Here is a 22,200-nt window from a genome sequence, read left to right as displayed (position 1 = left end):
GTCATCAGCTCATTGAGGTTGTGTCCTCCTTGTCATTGCTTGTTTGGTAATGGGCCTCTTGCGCACATATCTTGCATATTGTCTCCCTGTGTGTCTAGGACGCCGGTGGATACTCATGCATGGCACCTTCTGCACTGGTGTGCCATTCTCCCCACACTGATGCTTGTCATTTTGAGTTGCGCTCTCTCCCTCTGTCTGTCTCTTTTGCTCTCCGGGCATTTTCTGGCCTCTCCCCAATCTTTTACCACCCTGTGCCATGCTTGCTAGCTGTGTAAGCCCCATCAATCTTTGTAAAGAAATTTACTTAGTGGTCCCCCTTACAGACGATGAAATGAAATGGAATGGCAGGTGAGCCGCTTACTCGTACTAACTTCAAAACTGCCCTCACTATACCTGAAGCAGTCACCAACAGCAAATGTAATGGAGGAGTCAACACCTTGCCAGTCAGTTGTGTTCCTGATTTTCTACACTAGCACTCTTTATCTTTCCTCCCCTGAATACATTATTCATCATAATTACAATCATTTTCCTTCTGCAGCTCTTCTTCTCCAGGTGGTGAATGCCAGAACAAAATGCGGAGGGATGGCTGTTTGTGCAACACATCTGTCAGTGTAGCAAATGCAGACCGTCATCGGGTCATTCCTTTGTTTATCAGTGTGTCTCAGCGGCTTTACTTCTTCATTTTGTGCTTCAGATGTGAAGTATCTATTGTGGAAGCCTGTCAAGATCATTTTGTAATTTTGAGTCAAATTGAAATGTAAAAGATGCTGCAGTAAGTTGCTCTGTATACTGTTCACCAGCTGAGAGGGCAGTCGGGGAAGCAGATGCAGTGTGGCCTGACTAACTTCCCAAGACTGAAGTGCTACGTGTCAAAGAGCAAATGGGACTGAAACAGTTTGATACAACTTTGTGCAAAGCATTAGATTGCTGCATATCTGTCCATATTTCAAATTGATTTAATCCAATTCAGGGTCATTAGGAGCCTTAGGCTGTTCTAGCAACAAGGGGAACATGGCTGGAGTCACCCTCTTAGAGAACAGGAAGCTGACATTGGGTCCAATGTCTAGTTATAGCAAAACATTTTCATAATAATGTTTACAGGTATCTCAAAGTGCATTTGTTATCTTAAAGTGTGTTTCATTGTTTCAAATTTTTTAAATAACTTGTCTTTTTCAAGTTCAGTTGATTGTCCTATGTATATACTTTAATACAATGAAATGCCTCCACAATAATACGATATCAACCGAAAGACACAAACATGTACACTTAAAACAGGAGTGAAACTATGGGGACCTAATCCAACTCTTCAAATTTCTCAATATAGCCATTCCAGCAGAACTCTTTTGACTAAAAGGTGAATCGCACCTTGAAATAGATACAGTAGATTATTAAATACCTATAGTTCATTTTAAAATAAAATAATTGCATTTCCAAAGATAAAATGCAGACGTCATACCCGCCTCATTTTCCATGCCGCACAAAACCGCTCATTTGTACAGCAACTTTTAATTCTCTACCATAGTTTCAATCAAAGGATGAAGCTCAAAGTGCTTTCTTTACAAGAGGTCAAAGAAGTAGCTACAAGCAAAAATAAAACAAACTAAAATAAATAAGAATAATAATGAACAACTAGTGTACTAAACATAAATAAAGCATGCTTGCGTAAGATAGATACATAATTAAGAGAAGTTGAGTTCTTAAGTATAGAATTGTTTTTTTAAATCTCGGAGTTCTTAAGTATAGAATTATGTTTCTTTAAATCTCTGAATGCAAGTCTGATGATGAGGTCAGGTGGCCAGTGGACATAAAAAAAAAAAAAACTCCAGTTAAGAGGAGACCTTTAGGGGCCCAAAAGACCGCCCAGACCCCACTTGGTAATTGTTCTTAAGTAGTTTTTTATTGTTTTTTTTTTTTTAAGGCCTTGTCGTAGAGATTTTAAATGTAGCGTGTCTCTTGGCCGGTTGGGGTATCTGCTTTCATTCAGACATCACAGATGGCTCCACAGTGTCAGGATCCTGGGACTTTTTGTAAATATTTTACATTTTATTTTCTGGCTTCAATATTGAGCTGCATGTTGTTATTGGGGTATTACCACCGAGACATCTGATGAAAGTGTTTGTTTTTGATTCAGTTCATTTTTTGATTTGAGCCATTTTTTGCTCCCTTTTTGTTTAACTGTGCTGAATTGCCAGGTTTTGCTCAGTAAGACGTAGTGAGCCGGTAGTGAGGTCGTTACTCAACAGGATAAAAGGAATATTCTGAGTTCACTTCCCTGTCTGACTATGTAAGGTTCTTTAACACCTTCTTGCACTTTAATTTTATCAATTCATGTTTAAATCTTTACTGATGTTGGCACCCTGCCCAGGATTGGTTCCTGCCTTGTGCCCTGTGTTGGCTGGGATTGGCTCCAGCAGATCCCCGTGACCCTGTATTCGGATTCAGCGGGTTAGCAAATGGATGGATGGATGATTTTGAACTCTGCAATCTTTTTAAACATAGTTTTGGGCTGTGGTAATTGGTGGGTTTTTGTTCTCCTGGCTCAGACCCGTGCTTCATTTATGTTGTTTTTCTTGCAGTCGTTTTCATTTTCTCGTTCCCTCTGGGCAGATTACACCAGACTTGATCAGGTGCTGGGAGAAATGAAAGATTAATAAAGAGTGTAGATTCATTGAAGGATATGATGATTCTATGCATAACAGTTTTATTAAGGTTATTAAAAGCACATCTGGTACAAATAACTCTTTTTACTTTCTCGTATACATAGTATAGAGAAAGTATAGGAATCACTGTCTGTGTGTAAACACGATAACTCAAAAACGCTTTGACCTCGGTCAGTGAGATTTTGTACCCCTGCTTTGTATCAAAAATAAGGAATCCTATCAACTTTTGATATATTTTTTTTTTGTAATACTTTTGCTAGTTTTCAAGTAAACTTCATATCCCATAAAACGCCAAAAGTGACTCTACTCTGTTGGGCGCTTGAGCAGGGCACTTGAGCAAGGCCCTTAACTTGCAATTGCTCCGTCCTGGGCATCCAGCCCTGCATGTAGGCCCACCAACCTGCAGGAGAAAACCTGGGGGTTGATGGAAGATTTGACACACCAGCCACCATAGAAAACCTCCCACTGTTCCATTCCACCTGAACTGGTGTGGTGCTGAGTTGTCACGCGTTGTGTTGCTGTAGTCGGGTCCTAATCTGGGATCCTGAGATGGTTTGTTATGCAGTGGGTGCTGTATCAGCGTGCGCCCCTAACCTCTCTCTCTATGGTTATAATTATAGATAGGTGATTCAAATTTTGTATAGATATTGTGGTCTATGGCCGGCTTGTCACCATGGCCAATACCCCCAGGCTGCCAGATGGCGCTCTCCCTGCAGCATGGATGCCAGCAGGGAATCATGGACCATGGAGTTTTCCCTTACAAACCTGCTGGGTACCCCAGGGGCCAACAGAGGATGCTGCAGGGAGGAATAGAGAGTCTTATGTGCCCTATAACCCAGAAGTGTGTCATAGGCAGAGCGACAGCAGAAGTGATGTACTTCCAGGATGAAGAAAAGGACTTTTTATTTGACCCGGAAGTGATAAGGATCACCTGGACTGGGGATTGGAACACTTCCGGGTCAGGGACTATAAAAAGACTGTGACAGCTCCCAGACGGTGAGCTGAGCTGGGTGGAAGGGTAACAACACGTCTGGGAGTGGAGGATTGTTTTAGTATTGTGTTTTGTATTGTGGTTTATGAGTATAGTGGAGAGGAGGGTGCTTTGTGCACTGTTGCATAAGAATAAAGTCAACTTTTGGACTTTTACGTGGTGTCTGACGTCTTGGACAAGGGTTCAAGGGAGCGATAGTGCCCCCTATCTGTCACAATATTTATAATGATAAAAAGCAAACAGATGTGAAATTTGAGAAAAATTACTCAACTGGAAGTAGTATTTTATTTAAACAACCATACGAAATTTTTGTATCATCATGTACACGATATTAAAAACTGTATTCAATATAACACATATTCTTTCAATAACTGTTATTAATTTTAATTTATACATCATCAGTTTAATAAAAATGTGTAAACATTGAACATGCCATATAAATATAACGATATAATGGGAACAAAAAGATGCTACGTCCGTGTCATGTTCCTGGTAATACGTATAATTTCATGGTATTTGTTTTTATTTCCACCATCATTATCATAATTTAAATGTAGTTTTCCCTATAGTAATTCATTGCAACAAATATTATATAATACTAACACTTTTTCTATGTTTTTAGGTGGCTATACCTCTTTTTACTTTGCACGTAATCTAATTAATGCATATGTAGTCATGAAAAAATTCCACCACCGTTTTCGACCTCCCTAAGTGTGAAAATATTTTAATATAAAATTTGATTATAAATAGAGATAAGTGATTGTATATCAATACATGTATTATCAATTAGTTATGATGTGAAACAAAGAGATATGATATTTGAGAAATACTGGAAGTGGTTCTGATGATCTCATTATACTAGAAAGTCGAGGGGAGTGCACTTCCGATTTGTTTTGTTTTTGTTCTGTAGTTTTCATTTCCTTCAGAGATATACGTGCAGTTTAGGTGAATTATCAACTCTGCATTTGTGTGAATGCGCCCTGTGATCAAATGACACATCATTCAAGTTTGCTTCCCACCTTCTTCCCAGCAGCACCACAGTAAAGCCCAGCTCCCTGGCCCCCTGACCTGGGTAAGCGGGTGGGCCGGTGGATATTTCCTTGCAGAGCATGGCATTGCTTGGAGGGGAGTGTTGAGCCACTGACTGGATGTTTTTGTGACAACAGAGTGTTGTGCATTTCATTTTTTTTTTTTTTGTACTTCCATAGTATGTTTAAATCAGCTGGGAGGCAATCTTCCCTGACGCTCCCCTGACTGTGCTTTTTGTTCACACCTGCCTGACTGTTGGCGTTCTGTTTTTCATATTTCAAAGTATTAACGTGTTGTCAGTTTTGATTTAAATAAGATATAGCACAGTATGTCTGACGGACTTATAATTCACTCATTGCAGTGTCACTTTTATATTTTTATTAGTTTTTACAACATCCTATTATTCTTGACAAAGACGTACTCAAGACAAAACGAAGAGGTTTGGGACAGGGATACACCAAAACCCAATTGATACCAAGTACTGCTTTTTTTAGGTGTCATAAGTGGCAACTTTAATACTGGTAACTGATTTTTATTTTTTCTCATTATCTTTTCCGCCCTTTTTTTTTTTGATGGTATTTTTTTTTTTTGGGAACAGATTGCTGAAATGGGCACAGACTCCTTGAGTGTTTTGACCTCAAACATTTGAACCTTTTCTAGTGAGCTGAGATTTAGGATAGAGTGTATAAAATGTAACATATGCCGTTTCTGAGCTGTTTTAAGTGGAAACATGGTGTACTGCGGTCCTCGAATATCAGGTTAATGGGTTTTTGCTTTCAGGGTGTTTTGACAGACTGTCTTAACTTTTTTTCAACTTCCAAAGGAGCAGCGGGCTGCAGTGCTTTGATGTTGGCAGCATGTTTGACCGAGTGCAGTCCTTTTACTTGGCTAATTAAATTCACTGTGTTAGACATTTTTTTTTATCCGGTCTCGCAAACTGTTTACAAAAATAAGCGATGAAGAATGCTGCTTTGTTGTTGCTGGCATTTATAATGAAAAAATACCACACAGCTCAGTTTTGTCCAGATCTCATGGGTTCCTGCTTCTGTGGTTTTAATTCAGATGTTTCGTCATATTGGTTTAGAATATTTGAAGTAATGCTGATATAAGACCCAGTTCTGATCTATATATACAGTACAGTGGGATCAGAAAGTATTAAACCCTTCACTTTCTGCACACTTTTATGATTTTGTAGATTTAGTTTTAAATAGATAAGTTTCCAATTTCATCAGCCTGTACCCATAATGAGAAAGTAAAAACGTGTTTTCAGAAAGGTTTACAAATTTATTAAAAATCAAGAACTGAAGTCTCTCATCCATATTAGTATTCAAACCATAAATTCAGGACTTGGTAGAAGTTCCCTTGGCAGCAATCCCAGCTTCGAGTCTTCTTGGGTACGTCTCTTACAAGCTATGCACAGCTGCATTTGGACAGTTTATCCCATCCTCCTTGGAAGGTCCTCTCATGCTCCGTTGGATGTGAAGTGTCTGTAAACTGCCATCTTCATGGCTCTCCACTGATGTTTGGGGACTCTCGGACTTGTCCTTGAAGCCACTCCAGCATTGTCTTGGTGCTTTGCTTCAGGTCATTGTTGGGCTGGAAGATGAACTGCCGCCCCAGTCTGAGGTCACATGTACCCTGAAGCCACTTTTTTTTCCAAGGACTGCTCTGTATTCATACTTCTGTCAATTCTGACTAGTCTTTCTGTTCCTGTTTCTGAGGATCACACCATAGCATGACACTGCCTCCACCATGTTTCACTTTAGGGATGGTATTAGAACAATCTAGATGAGAACAGGCCGTTCAGCCCAACAAAGCTCTCCAGTCATATCCTCTTAAATCTTCTAAAAACACATCAAGTCGAGTGTCTATTGTTCTTTGTGTAAAGAACAACTTCCTAATGTTTGTGCGAAATTTACCTTTAACAAATTCCCAACTGTGTGGCCATGTTCTTGATGAGCTCATTTTAAGAACATGGAGACACAGTATTCGGCAGCTGATGAACAGTGCCTGGTCTTCGTCAGATATAGTGCTTCGGGGTCTGTTGAAAGAGATACATTTTTGCCCCACTAGAGCGGAGAATCTTTGTACTCTGGCTCTCAGCATCCTTTAAATGCTGTCATATGGCTTTTACCCAAGTTTGGCTTCCATCTAGCAACTCTGATTGGTGGAGTGCCACTGAGATGGTTGTCCTTCTATCAGATTCTCCCATCTCAGCAGTGGACCTCTTAAGCTCTGTTAGAGTGACCTTTGGGTTCATGGCCACCTCCCTGATGTCCTTCTTGATGTCTTGTTTTTTATGTAGCCCCACTGAATGGAAAAAAGAAAAAGGGTCACAATTGTGGCTAAGGTTGTCTTAACTGGAAACATTCATACTGCACTGTCTCTGTTGGGTGGTCAGAGAAAAGGGTGAGCTTGTGATTCTTAGAAAATATTAAACCGTGCTGGACAGTCATCACCGAGTTGACTAATTTTTCATGCCCCGTTACATTTAGTCATGTAATCTGACATCCTCTGGTGTCAACCGCAGCAACTGCAGTGTTCATGTTTGACATCCCCTCCCACTACAAGTTATGTAATGTACCACACCGGCTTAAGTTTGCCTCTCCTACCCAAGTCAGCATGTCCCTAACTGTATCTAAAGGACTTTTCTTTATCAATAGACAGCTGGCAGAATGGAGATGGGTGTTAGTCTCTTGGGCCCTGCAGTGTCATGCTGAGGGGATATTAAATAAGCACATTGTGAAGATTGTGGTCAGAGGCTCCATCTCCTTTTGTCTGCCCCTATAAAGAATTCTCCCAGTAGTCTGCTGATGGTCACATTTTAACAATAAGCTCTCTAAACACATGAAGGCCTCCATTATCACAACCACTCTTTTGTCATCTCATATGCTGTGTAAAGCATCTTCTGATTTCCACCATCCATCCATTCATTCATTTTTTAATATGTCAGTGCTTATTTATCTTGGCAGCCAGACACAATTCTAGGGATTTGGGGTTGGCAAAAATCACCATGGGGGCCCTCCCCAAGTCTCGACATGGTAAAATGTATTACTGTTATTTTAGCAAAGAGTCTAAATTAATAAGCTCAACAGGGAGTATTTAAAATAAAGAAAAACCCACAATAAATACATTTGTATAGAAAATAGAAAATAATAATAATTAAATAAAGCAAATTTAAAAAATGTAAATAAATAAAAATGCAAATAAATGTCAGGTGCACATGGTAATAAAAAATAAGTACAAATTGCCCATCATAATATTTAAAAAAATAAATTAACAAGTGATATAATAGCAATTAAAAAAACTAAAAGCTATTACCGGAACTCTAAAAATGGCTGTTTGCAGACTTTGGCTACAGCATATGCAGCCATGATGTCCTCCTAGCCCAAAGATCTTTTAACATTGTGTGCCACTGAAGTTAAAGCTCGGGTTGAGGGCCTCTCCTGACACGCGGTCGATCTCAAGGAAGATTTCATCAACTTTAAAGATGGAAAACTTCTCTCACCAGAGTCAGCAGTGATAGGAGCAGTCAGGACTGCTGAAGGGGACTACGTTTTGACTTCTTAGACCCCCATGTCACTGTTACCCACTCACCATGTAGCTGAACCTGTGCTGCTAGTTTTGACCGCAGTGAGGCCAGGAGAGACTGACTGACGCCAAATCAGACATGGCTGAAATTGTCTAAACAAACCAGAGTCAAACCATTTTAATCCTCCTCATCGACTCTACTAACAAAAGTAGCGTTCACCACAAAGAATTTCACAGTGGAGATTGGGCACCTTAGGGGGTTCCAACTGCTTTGTTGTTGTTATGCTTCAAGGGACGAGGGGGTCCAGCAGACTTATCATTGCAATAAATTTAAATGGATGTCCTTTGCTCTTGCAGTTCGGACCCCCAGGCAATTGGCCGCTTTGTCTTTTCTGTTGCTGGACCTCTGCTTGCAGCACTTCCTAGCTCATCGACTGTCACACACTGTCACGCTGGGCCAGTTTAGAGCTGCACATAATTTTGAGATGTGGGGGAAAAACTGGAGTAGGTGGAGAAAAATCGCCCCTGACAAACGAACTGAGCTGTGATGTACATGCCTGATGCAATCTTCTATGAAAGGTGCTATAAAAATGTAAATTATTTTCAAAACGTTTAAATGAATAGTTTGGGGTGTCACGTTATACTCATTTTAAAGACAGAGAGATCGTAAAGGTGGTGAGCACCAGCGGTGATCCTTGTACAATTGTTGGCAGAAAAATAACAAAAGCGATTTAACATTTCTCAGAGTAACATCTTTCCAGATGTGAGTCTACTTGCTAGATAAACTCAAGATGGCGGTGATGATGGCTATCAAGCAGGAAGACAGAAGACAGGTGGGCCCAGTTGACCAGAAACCAGAAGTGACATCGGAGGTCTTTGAGTTGTCAGTCTTCTGACCTGTGGTTATGGGAAGAGGAGATACATTAACTCTTTCAGGGCGGATGTCGACTTTTGTCAGCAGGAGGGGTTGAGAGCAGTAAGCAACTGCAAACGGTGACAAAAGCCACCATCAGGTTTTAGTTCGACTCTCTTTGCTGGAAGGAAAGTTGGCTTCGTTGGTTTGACCGAGATTTCCATGTATTTGCGGGAGTAGTTAAGAGCAAACAGTGACAAAAATGGCAATATACGACATTTTGTATATTATTGCTGAATTGGACTCTGACCCGTCGGACTCAGATTCTGATGCAAGTGATCTGGAGATCGAGATCGAAAACGAAAGTGAGGTACCATCATCAGCTGATCGACCTCCAGCTAATCGTGGCGCCGAACATGTTTGTGTAGAGGAAGACCGCCACTCATAATGACACAAGGTTCAAACCAGATTGCATTGCACTGTGACGACAACTGCTGCTGCCATCCCCGCACACGTCACGCAAAGACAACCTGGCACGCATTCCTGCCAGCTGTTATGCCACCTGTGAGCGTCTCGAACCACAAGAGACTGTGAACTGACGGCCACAGCACCCAGCAACTGATATTTTAGGTTGATTTATGCGCGAGACCCTTGCTTTGGGTGCTTTTCGGAAAACTGCATGTTTTAGAAAAAATATTCAGCCCTCAAAGAGTTAAAAGGCAGCGCCAACTCTTGGGTCGGGGTGGAATTATCCCGTGTTGTCTCCCATGGGCACGTGTGTGGCACCGATTAAACATGGACATGACTGTGGTGCACTCTTTTTGTGCTGGCATGTCAACTGTGTTATATGAATGTGAAAGAGATTGAGAAGCAGTGGGCAAATATTATACTGTAATATTATATGATAACTACACTATTAATGAATGCAAAATATAAAGTAAAAGCAGCATTTGACTTTGTGAATTAGTTTCAGCATCAATGCAAGGAAGGTGGGAGTGCAGAATAGGGTGCAGGTACATCATTATGCCCATCTTGCAGGTACCTTCCTGATAGTGACACTTTAATGGCCAAGGCTGATCCTACATGGTTCCACTTGTAAAATAATACTCTTCAGTCCTTGGTAACTGCAGCCATTCATTCATTAAATAAATCTAAAGAGAGGAGTTTGGTGCAGAGAATGGGCTTTTCGGTAGAAGAGTTCATAAAACTGTTGCTGACCACCATGCAGGCCCATAACATGGGACCTCACACAGTCTGTTTTCCTCTGTGGTTTTCAGTTCACTTGTCCTGCTCGAGCACCAAGTGAAGTGGTAGAGACAGAAATGACTCTCCTTGTCCTCTGTATCCCGGCAGTGTGGCGGCTCAGGGAGGATGGCTGCCAGTTGACCGTGTTGTATTCTCACTCACTCCCTTTCTAAACTCCCTCACCCTATCCATCCCTTGCAAAAGGGCCAGAAATTAGTTCTATAAATCACTGAAGAAAAAATAAAATAAAAGGCTAGATCCAGCATCTTTCTGTTTGGCTGGGAGCCTAAGTCCAGGAGCACAGCAATGAACTCCTGACCTGCTGTAGATGTGCAGGGCTGGATGGCTGAGTGGAAATTCTATTCGACTGTAGCTGCGTGCTCTGCCAGCCTGGGATGAATGCCTTTGGTTTTCATGTGGCCTGTTAGCAGCTGTGGGATCCACACCAGGAGAAGCAAGCAGATGAAAAGTTAGCGTGAGTGGGTAAGGGAGGAAATTAAAACAAGCGGAGATCTAATCGAATCTTATCCTGCATACTCCCACATTGTGTTTGACACACCAAATTCATCAGAGCTTTATTTTCTTCAGGGATGCTGCTAACTGGAGTTCTTGGTTTCATCTCCTCCATTGTCAGCTGCCTTTAGTTCAACAATGAATTAATAAATAGATCCCGCTGGGCTCCATCTCCAGTCAGTTTCAAATGACTTTGTTTCCTGTCTTTTTAAATGAATAAATGTCTTTATGTGTTTTCATTACTTAGTTATTAATTTGTGAAGTTTGGATGTGTACCTACGTATCTGTGGACTTGTGGCAGCACTCATTGAGGAGCGCTATACAGAAGTAACCTGAATTGAATTCTTATTTTTGGCTTTTTGGATACCAGTAAGAGAGTTTTTAGTATTTCTCAAGGTAAAAATTTCAGTCCATTCAGAAATGAATTCCGTTACTTCATCAGAAATGTAAAACACCTTAAAGAACATTCAGTTTTGGTTTGCTTTTTTTCTTTGTGTTTGTTTTTCCTTTGTTTTTTCTGTATTGATTTTGAAGTAAATGCTAACATCTGTTATGCTATTATTATTTGATTGAGCAGCATACCATTGTAATGGTTCTGTTTTTTGAAAATAAAATATAAAAAATTAATGAATAGCATTAATATAAGTTTACTAAAGGGCACTTTTCACCTTAAATGTGTCAATTACCAATTTAAAAAGGTAAAACAAATTACAGATAAAGACTCCATGCTTAGGGAATACACTGTGGAATACGTGATAGGCTGATTAGCAATTACATAGTAAAAAAAGAAAAATACAAGAATGAAAGAACATGGCAAGAATTAAATAAGTCTAGCAATGAAACAACACATTTTCTATTATCAGAAAACCATGTGACAAAAAGAGACTCGTTTCAGTGAGTGGAGGTGAGAAGACGATGAGCGGGCGATCAGCTGGTGGAGGGCAACAAAAGTAAAGAAGAAGAAGAAGAGGAGTCCGTGCCAGCTCACAGTGTCAAGTGGTCCAAAGCGTTTGGCAGAGCCCTGCAAAGACTCAAAGTTTGGTTTAGCATGAATGACATTCTTTAATTGATGTGTAGTCATTCAGGTCTTTACATTTGGATACCAAACATTTTTAAAATTAAATTTAAATATTCATACATAGATCCCATACTCATACCAGGCTAATACAAAGCTATCTGTTAACCTACAATGTCCTGCTGTCTGTGGAAAGAAAGCTGTGATACTGGACAGGTGCACAATGCTTACTGCTGTAAATGCAGAAGAATCATGAGAAAATGGATAAATAACTTGTTCATTTCCATGCTTCTGTTTACACAAGTAACTTATGTGCTTATGTAATTCCTTATTGAATTAAGTAACACTTGGTGTGGAGCAAATAAAAGTGTTGTCTGTCTGTCTGTCTGTCTCTCTCTGTCTCCCTCTCTCAGTCTTTCTTTCTCTGTCTCTTTCTCTTTCTCTGTCTGTCTCTCTCTGTCCCTCTCTCTGTCTGTCTGTCCCTCTCTCTGTCTGTCTGTCTCTCTCTCTCTCTGCCTGCCTCTCTCTCTGTCTGTGTCCCTCTCTCTGTCTCTGTCTTTCTGTCCCTCTCTCTGTCTCTCTGTCTCTCTCTGCCTCCCTGCCTCTCTCTGTCTGTCTGTCTGTCTGTCTGTCTCTCTCTGCCTCCCTGTTCCCTCTCTCTCTCTCTGCCTCTCTCTGTCTTTCTCTCTGTCTCTTTCCCTGTTTCTCTCTGTCTCTGTCTTTCTGTCCCTCTCTCTGTCTCTCTGTCTCTCTCTCTCTGCCTCCCTGCCTCTCTCTGTCTGTCTGTCTGTCTGTCTGTCTCTCTCTGCCTCCCTGTCTCTCTCTCTCTCTCTGTCTGTCTTCTCTCTCTCTCCTCCCTGCCTGCCTGCCTGCAATAATATATGCTAGTGCATGTGTAAAAACAGGTGACAATAAATAAATACCAAAATATCCAAAGTTTCCTCAGCAATGCAGATGAAAGGAGTGGAGTACTAAAAGGAATGCAGTGTGTAGTAATAACTGTATTGTTGTATGCATCAGCCATAAAGTGTATAGTCTCTACGCAGGTTGTCCAAATTGGAATTTCTGGTATGTGCTTATTACTATCTGCATTTCGGAATGTTTCTTATTGTTATGGAATATGCTGCTTTGGAATATACACACAAGATTCAATTTGTGACAAATATTTAAGTGTCATCATCCATGAGCCGTACGTAGATAGAATGGTGCACTTCTTGTGTGTGGTGTGATGAACCCAGAAGCAGAAGTTCACTTTATAAAAAATAATTTGACACAAATTAATTAGAATTCAGAGAAAAAAACACACGGGATAGCAAAAACCATGGACCAGATGACTGCACATGCCTTATTTTTACTTTCCATTCCCACTGACATCCACAGGACCCACTTCAGTTCTGCTAAATCAATAAAATGACATCCTGTGCCACAAAGCAGCATCAAGGCAATTCTTGGGGGACTCCCACTAGCATATGTGGCTCAGAGAGTCAACACAGTGATGCATAAATTCAATAAATCCGTTCCCAGAGACTGTGAGTATCGTAATAATTGAAATTATCATTAGTTTATTCAGATTCTTTGGTTGTTTGATTTTTAAGTCATTTGTCACTTTTGTTTTGTTGTTAATGTCACTTTAGTGCATGACTGACAAGTCAAGGTGTCCAGTTAGAGTTCTTGTACTGTAACACTTCGAAGCCGTGCAGTAGACATCACCACAAACAAGTGATAGCCTTGTCCTTGTCATCAACCACAGCACAAAACGGTAGTACCAGTAGTACTGACAACACATACAGAGTGCAGTGAAGTTCTGACCAACTTGCTGCCACTCTTCTTCACCTCAGTGAACTAGTAGGTCTTAACTTTACATTATTTCATTTTATACAACTGTGCCATATGCTTCTATAAATGTGTGCTTTATTTTTAGATGGTTACAACAACTTGTCGTTCAACAGATGGTCACCATCTAGTCCGTTCTGTCATGTACAGCGAAGCAGCAATTTCAAGACTAGTCTCCAACAAGACACAAATACTTATTAGGCCTTTTATATTTCAGTTTATGCTGATTTTCTTTTTCTTATATTGTCATTTGAAGACCCATTTCATCATTATTGACACTTTTTTTTTTTGCTCCCTCTGCCAGCATGCAGTTTCACACTAATCTCTTCTGGCATGACTGGAGCGAGTTTCGCTGTCTACATCATCGACTTTATTTTTGGCACACACCGCCCAGAATAACAAACTGTAGCTTAAAAAGAATGGTTATGATGTTATAGACCAATCAGAAAACATAAACTATTTTAATTCCACATCTTAATCCACGAATGCCCACTCCCACCCAAAGCATTTAAATAAAGCTTCTCACGAACTGAGACGTGAAGCTTCACCAGCCTGCTGCGGGAGTGCAGATTTTGTCAGGATTCGGGGTGTTTCATGTTTTTTTTTATAAAATTATATTTTTTTGAGGCACAGGTTCATATTCTGTCATTTATTTTCAATCTGGGCTTCATGTTCAGTTATTATGAATTGTTTTGTGTCATGTTCATCTCCACATTGAAGAGGGTTGCTGTGTAGCACAGTCCTGGAGGTTACACAATTTATCATCAACAGAACGCTGCTATAAAGACTGATGTGTTAGATGCGTCCGAGTTTGCAGATAACTAAACAAAAACTCTCTGTCTGTGTGTAGTAGTGCTAATTACATTTCCCAGTTCCTAAATTTTGACTTGTGTTTCTTACTTTGACTTTTCAACTTGTGATTTTTGATTAGATGAAAGAAAGACTTGATCTTTGTTGTTTAATATTCTCTCCCAAAGAAATGCAACCAATGTTATCTCAAATGATGTTCGTCACTTTGGATAAAGGCATCAGACAAATAAGTAAATGTAACTATAAGATAAAATGCACGCCAGGTGAGTCCAATGTCTGTAATTAGCACATTCGACCAATTCCCACTCTACAAATAAAGAGCCCAGGCGGCACCCTGCTTTGGCCCTGCAACCCCACAGTGTTCTTTTGCACCTGCTGTGGTTTTAAATCCATGGCTTAGCGTGCATGTTTGAAATGCTGTTAATAGGGTGTCAGGTCCCAACCTTGTTTTAGTAATAGTGATCACTGATGCTTACCTACTGTGAGAGTTGCTTTGAAACTGCTGAGCTCCAAAACTGCAACTCCCTGCTTCTCTTATAAAAGCTTTGGTGTCCATCAGTCCAGGTCATCCAAATGGTTAATATTTTTTTACTGATTATTGCCACAGGCAAAGATAAACTACACTACAGGATTGATTCAGGAATGATTAAATACATTGATGTCTTAATATCAGGCTGTATTGTATCGTTTGGCTCAGGCTGCGATCCTCACAGTAATAAAGTAACTCATTTAATATTGTGGTGGTTTCTTAGCAGTTAGGAGCAGAGTAGGTTATATGACGACATCTGTGTGATCCTGAACTCTTTGTGTCTCCCACAACACAGCTTTCAGTTTCACTCCCAACACCAAAGCATTGTCCCACTTAGAATGAGTAACTCTTCTTTGACTTGAAGAAATGAATAATTAATAAAGAAATTAATTCTTAAGCACCTTCTCACATCTGATGATGATGAAGTGAAAAACAACATAGCCGCATCGCTAGAAGTGATTTTGCAAAACAGTCTGTTACTTGTTCTGAGTCTATTGAGTCATCCAATTCTGAGTTAAAAAGTCAGTTTCATTACTTTTCAATCAACCCTTATATGTATATATGTATACATATGTCTCCCTATTATAAAAAAATTCTTGGAAGGAGGCGAGACACGATTTTCGCAGAGAGACACTTTCATGTCCCGCGAGACGAGACTTTGTGCCAAGAGATTTAACCAGGCTGGAAATAAAAGACAAAGAGTAGATGACAAAGTGGAATGTCGTAAAGAAATCAAAAACGTTGACGTGGTACACATGCACAGCAGGTTAGAGAAAATGGAAGTACAACATTTTGAAAAGTCTCCAGAAAATGATAGTAAAGATCGTATTAGTGCAAACAAATGGAAATTATTACTTGGTGAAATAACGGAACAGCGAAAAGAGATTGAATATATTGTTCAGATTTAAACTTTAAGTCGGAGACTTGTAGATTGTCTAATTCGTGTTGCCATCAGAGGAAATAAAAGTATAGTTTCTTCCCAATGAAGAGGCGTTTCCATGAGAATTAAAAGATTTGTTGTTTGGTGAAAGTGAAATCCCGCGAGAGAAAATTTCAAGCCCCGCGAGACAAGACTTTATGCAAAGAGATTTGGAAAAGTCCTGCCCACATAGCCACGCACACGGTCCAATCATTTCTCATTTCTGTGAATGCTATTGTCAGACACAGTTCATGTAGAGAGAAAGAAAAGATATTCACTCACGGGCATACGTTGCGTTTTACGTTGCGTTGTTACGATGTCAAAATTCATTGCAATATTGACAAAAAGTTAAACGTGAGAAGAGAGTGAATATATAGACATAGGTTATATGAATGAAGTATGTAGATATTGTTTGGCTTTAAATTTTAAGTGAGAGACTTGTAGTTCGTCTAATTCGTGTTGCCATCATTGAAAAGTAGTGTCTCTTCCCAATGAAGAAGCCTATCTGCGAGAATTACAAGATTTGTTGTTTGGTGAAAGTGAAATCCACATATGCGAGTGGCAGAGACGCGAAGTTGCTGGCGCTAAGCACAGGCAGGGGGGTTGGCGAGCGAAGGCCCCTAGTATATTTATATGTATGTGCATGTATGTTAATATAATATTTAATATAAAATTCCAAATGTGAGGCCCTGTGACAGACTGGCACCATTTTTCTTGCTGTGTGCCCAGTGCTTTCTGGCAGGTTTGACATCGTTAAAGTGCATTATGTAATTTGCGTGTCTATTTAGTTATTTGTTGGTAGGTAACCGTCAAGTGCTTGTGTGGGTCTGCGAGTTTCTTGTAGTTTAACAGCTGATGTGCTCTCTGTTGATCTCTTTTGGTGTGTTCAGTTATTTTTATTAGAATTATTATGTATTATTTATTTTTTTAGCCTTCAGGCTCCAAGTCTTCTCTCTGTTTGGTATGATTGCTCTCTCTTCCCTTGCACAATGTCTTCTTGTTCCTTTTTCTTTTTTTTCAGTACACGGTGTCCTTGTGTCTCTCTGCTCATTTTTAACCCACTCTTCTTCAATGATGTGCCTTGTATGTTCACTAAGGCAGCGATTCGCTAAAGTGGTTTCTTATACCTCTTTGAAAAAGACCCGAAAGTTGACTAGTAAACGTCACCATATATTTTTTTTTTTTAATGTCCATTTGAGAAAACTGAACGCTTGTTTTTTTCTTGCTTTACAGATGATGAAGTTTGCCTGGGATAATTATAAATTATATGCCTGGGGGAAGAATGAGCTGCGACCTTTGACCAAAAATGGGCACACTGGCAACATGTTTGGTGAGTAAGCTCATTCATGGCAATGCTTTGGTTTAAGTGTCGTGATGGCCATGCCTTTTATGATGGTATGAAATGAATTTACAAACTGCATAAGGTTAGAATAGCAAATTCTGGTGATGTCACTTAGGAACATTTAAAACAGAGTTGCAAATAAGAACCTTCACTTTATGTAGTGACCACCACTCCAAGGCACTTTACAAATACATAGCTACAGGTCTCTTTTTATGTCATTTTAGATTTAAAGTGTAGACAAGTCGTTCCGTCTCGCATGGTGACTTAGTGTTGGGATCAATCCAGCATCTGCAAAGTTTAATGTCTGTTACCTTAACCACTGGGCCACAATGCTTGCCACTTGCTGAGAAAGAAAGGATAACTAAGTCATCTGAGAAGCCATCAGGAGCAAACCTGCATCAACAAACTTGTTTCTTTATCCCATAAATTTGGAGGTTGAATTCACTACATTAATTTATCAGCCTTTATTGTCCAGCATTGGCATCATATGCAGGTGATTTGCACATCGAATCCCTAAAGCCATTTGAGAAGGTGTCCCAGGTTTACCTCTGTGCCCTCTGACACTGGGCCATGCCAGGTACACCCGCTCACGTCAAACCTCCTTATCCCCACACTCAAACCAGGTCTTTGTATTGTTTGGGTGGCACTGGAGGACGTGTCCCTCCAACCTTCCATCCAGGCAGCCTCAAGGTGTGCAGTAAGTGCTGTATTCTGAGCAATGAAGGGGCTGACATCTTGTTACTGCCAGGAAATCCTGTGCTGATTTTATGGGAGTTTGGGAACTAGCCAGGAGAAAAGTTGATTTAGCTTATTCTTGTCTTTGTTTTATAATTTTTGTAAGAAGTAGTCATTTCAAGCCACTTAAGTAGATAAAAAGCTTTAAATGGTGCATGAAATAAAAAGAAAAAGGAAAATTAATTGTATTTTGACTGAGAGTACTCAAAATGTCTGAGCAGAAATTGACTTAGATTAAACCTTCATGAGGCTTCATGTAATGGAGATCTTCAAATGAATAAGGCCTTCTGACACGATTGTGCCTCTTAACTGGCCAAGCTGATTGCCTGTCCACTTCCATTTAGAGGTTCCTGGGTATGCCTCACCCCATCTAGTTTGACTGTGCTTCTCCTGGAGAGTCCTGACCTGTCTTCAGCCGGGACATACAAGGGGCTGTTTATGTCATTTGGAACAAATTAGGTCAACATCAGGAGGGGGCAGAAGCACAAACTTTATGAGGAGGGGATTCTAGGAGACGTACATCAAAATCCTCCATCAGTGCACATTATAAAGTAGATCCCCTTTTGTCTCCTCATTTTTTCTGTCACTTGTTCCACCATGATGAAGATATGAAACCTTTACAGGTAAAGGTTTCATGTAATATCAAATTATTTAATCAAACCAGTAACGGCGCACTGCATGAATACACTTGACTGAGAGCATTCTAGCTATTCTCACGCCATTAGCGTCTCTTTGTCGTCGCCGGATGGCGTTTTGTTCTCAGTTGTGATTCTCTTTCGCTCTGTGTCAGCTTGTCGTAAATGCTGAGTGCGCTCTTCATAGTTTTCATTCTCTTTCTCTGTACGTTTAGCATTTGTTTGCTCAGAGGTTGATGCACTTGCTGCTTCCTGAGCAGCTCTTCTTTTCTCCACCCTAGCAGCCCACGTCTTCTCTTCTTTCGTGAGCATGTTTTCACGTTAAAACTGATTAAGTCAGTGTTTGTGTTGCAATTACTTAGTACGTTTTCTTAAATTTTTGGCACTTAAGTCTTCAATCTGCCTCAAGAATGATTTAAGATATGAAGAGGTAGGGGAAGTGATGGTGAAGGTGGTAGGGATGAGAATGGCACCCATATGCATGCACCGCACAGCTGCCCTGCTGCCCGCTGCCAAGAATTGAATCTATAATAAAATAAAAATAAAATGAGTAATAATTTCCACCTGAAAGGGGATCGTAGACGTCACGTAGGACATGTGTTCCAAATTTCAGGTCAATAGTTCAAACGACTTGCGAGCGACAGATGATTTAAAATCCTGGACAGACAAACGAACAGCCATGGTAGTGTATTATATAATAAGATAATACATGTGCATTAAAGAGGATGTAGTGGTCATGGGGAATTTCAACTTTACAAACATTAAAAACACAAAAGAGGAAATTGAAATGATGAGAATGGCAAATAACTTGTTTTCTCACCCAAAAACAGTCTGATTTCTGTTTGGACTTCATCATTTAGACCAATAAAGACCGAATAATACAAACAGAAGTTATTCATAATTTAAGTGACAGCATTAAAATTTTAAATCCTCTTTGAAAACTTATAACTTATGGAAAGCAAACTTTATGGGAAAGAGGAATTATCTAGAAAACACAAAATGGGGAAGTGAAAACTCTGCACTTCTAAATGACAGACGGTGTCACTTTACAGGAATTTTTTGCAAAAGCCAATGAAACTAAAAGACTGAAGAAATGGATAAATAGAGGCATCACTGAAAATTAAAACTGAAAACATCACTCTGCACAAGAACACTAAAAGCAGCCAAGTTATTCTGGCTTTGGGGAATCCCAGGCACTGCAGCAAAAGAGGGGACAAATACCTGATAACTGGAAAATTGCAAATGTCATTCCAGTTAGAAATTGCATCCAAAACCAATACTGTATTTGGGACCACCTTGAGGAACTGCAGCTATGCTGCATGTGTCTTTGATTAGATAACCAGAAACTGATGCATTAAGAGGCAGGAGTAATACTTCAGCATAACTACCAGGGCATTGAAAGTGGATACTGTGGTATTTTTTGGGGGGTTTAGATAATTGCTGGTTCAGATAGTCAATGCTCTACTTCATGTGTTGCAGGTGTGCTTGTGTACGTATGCGCATACATATTAGACATGCTTAATGCATTTTATAGTGACAGGAGCCTGTGGTTTAAATTCCGCCGCAGCTCCTGTCGCTATGGAGTTTGCACATTGTCTCCACGTCTGTGTTCATTTTTCTTTGGTTAGTCCAGTTTTTTATTCACATTTGTAGGGTGACTAGCCTCTCAAGTAAGGATGTGAGGGAGCTCGAGTGTGCTCTGTGATGGACTGCTTTTCTGTTCAGGGTTGGTCCCTCACTCCTTCCCACTTTGAAGCTGGATTAAGTGAGTGAGGAGGCCATTAATCTACCAAGCTTATTTAGGTAGTGTGGCCTGCATAGGGAGCACCAGACAGACACCAAGAAGAAGTCTATAACACAGCACATGTTTATCATGTGGAAAACGCTTCCTAAACTGTTTCCCACAGCAGCAGTGTATAATCAAGCACCAACAAGCACAGTAGGCCCAGTACACTATTCAGCACTTTCTTTTGACTTCTTCTTGGCTTTCTCTTTTTCTCTCTCACTCTTTTCCCCAACTCCTTCTTAGACAACCATCCTCCTCTTCCTCTCGACTCTGTCTTCTGGAATGAAGGCAGGCAGCTTCTTTTAAGCGGCACCTGGGAGTGCTCCAGGTGGCTCGTTAGCGCGGTTTGGAATCACTCCCAGGTGTGGTGAGAGCCCAAAGTAAGGCTCTGCTGCTCCCCCTGACGACTGCCACCGTGTTGGCTGGGATTGGCTCCAGCAGACCCCCGTGACCCTGTAGTTGGGATATAGCGGGTTAGATAATTGTTGGTTTCGATTTATATTTTATCAGTTTCTACCTTGTTGTCTGTGTGTTTAAACAAACCTGCATTTATATGTGCACCAGTTCTGTATTTATTAATCCATACTCATATTTTGACTGAGAATTGTTCACAGAGCATTCAGTGAAGAGTGTTATACAAGAAAAGAAGTTGTATTGTAACGGAATAACTGGGCAAGTAAGGCCTTGGTCAGGGAGGTGACCAAGAATCCAATGGTCACTCTAACAGAGGTTCAGAAGTCATCTGCTGACAACCTGTCAGGTGGACCACCATCTCAGCAGCACTCCATTAATCAGGAGTTTAGGGGAGGCTGGCTTAAGGGAAGCTGCTCTTGAGTAAAAGGCACACGACATCCCAATTGGAGCTTACCTGCCGGCATTTAAAGGACTCTGTGCGTGTGAAGAAAAAGATTCCCTGGTCTGAAGAGACACAAATTGAGCTTTTTGGGTAGACCAGGGACTCCTCATTACTGGCCTAATACCATCCCTTCGGTGAAGCATGGTGGTGACACCATCAAGCTATGGGAGTGCTTATCTGCGACAGGGACAAGGAGACTGGTCAGGACTGAGAGAATGATGAATGAAGCCAAATGCAGAGAAGTCCTTGAAGAAAACTTGCTCCAGAGTGCATGTAACCTCAGACTGGGGCAACAAATCACCCAGAGTGGTTATGGAGCAGATGTCTGACAGTTCTTGAGTGGTCCAGCCAAAGCTCATGGGACATATGTGGAGAGACCTGAAGACAGCATCCAATCTAATGGAGCATTAGGGGACCTGCCGGGGAGCATGGGATAGATGGTCCAAACTTAGATGTGGAAAGCTTGTCAAGACTTACTCAAGGAGTAAAGGGTCTGAGTACTTGTATGAATGAAAGATTTCATGATTTGATTTTCTAATAAATTTTGCAAACCTTTCTGAAAACATATTTTCACTTTGGCAATCATGGGTAATTGAGTGTAGATTGATGTGCAAAAATGGCAAATGTGTCTGTTTAAAATTAAATCTACAGCACAATAAAGTATGCAGAAAGTGAAAGGGACTGAATTATTCCCGAATATAGTGTGCGTGTGTGTGTATGTGTGTGTATAATCTTATCCTTGTTTGCTCTTTTATCCCCAGTTATGCCCTCACCTGCTTCACGTTTAATTTAAAGAAATTTGCCATCAAGATTTCCAAATACTTCTAAAGGTGGTGCCTTAAAATGGTGACAAATGCACGCATATGCACCTCTGGTGACACGTCCATATCTCTAGAGCTTTTTGATTTTGTATTTTAA

At 40.4% G+C, this 22,200-nt stretch overlaps 1 protein-coding gene across 1 annotated transcript in view; it reads left to right on the top strand.

Moving 5' to 3' along the window:
* The window catches only part of LOC120518147 (mannosyl-oligosaccharide 1,2-alpha-mannosidase IA), a 534,215-nt gene that overhangs the window by 209,739 nt on the left and 302,276 nt on the right, over positions 1–22,200 (top strand). The window contains exon 2 of the mRNA XM_039740772.1: positions 17,162–17,258. Coding sequence (XP_039596706.1) covers positions 17,162–17,258 — 97 coding nt within the window. The remainder of the gene's footprint in view (positions 1–17,161; positions 17,259–22,200) is intronic.

Source organism: Polypterus senegalus, chromosome 17, assembly GCF_016835505.1.
Source record: "Polypterus senegalus isolate Bchr_013 chromosome 17, ASM1683550v1, whole genome shotgun sequence".
In the NCBI taxonomy this organism is placed as follows: domain Eukaryota; kingdom Metazoa; phylum Chordata; class Cladistia; order Polypteriformes; family Polypteridae; genus Polypterus; species Polypterus senegalus.
This window is presented reverse-complemented; position numbering and strand designations above follow the sequence as displayed.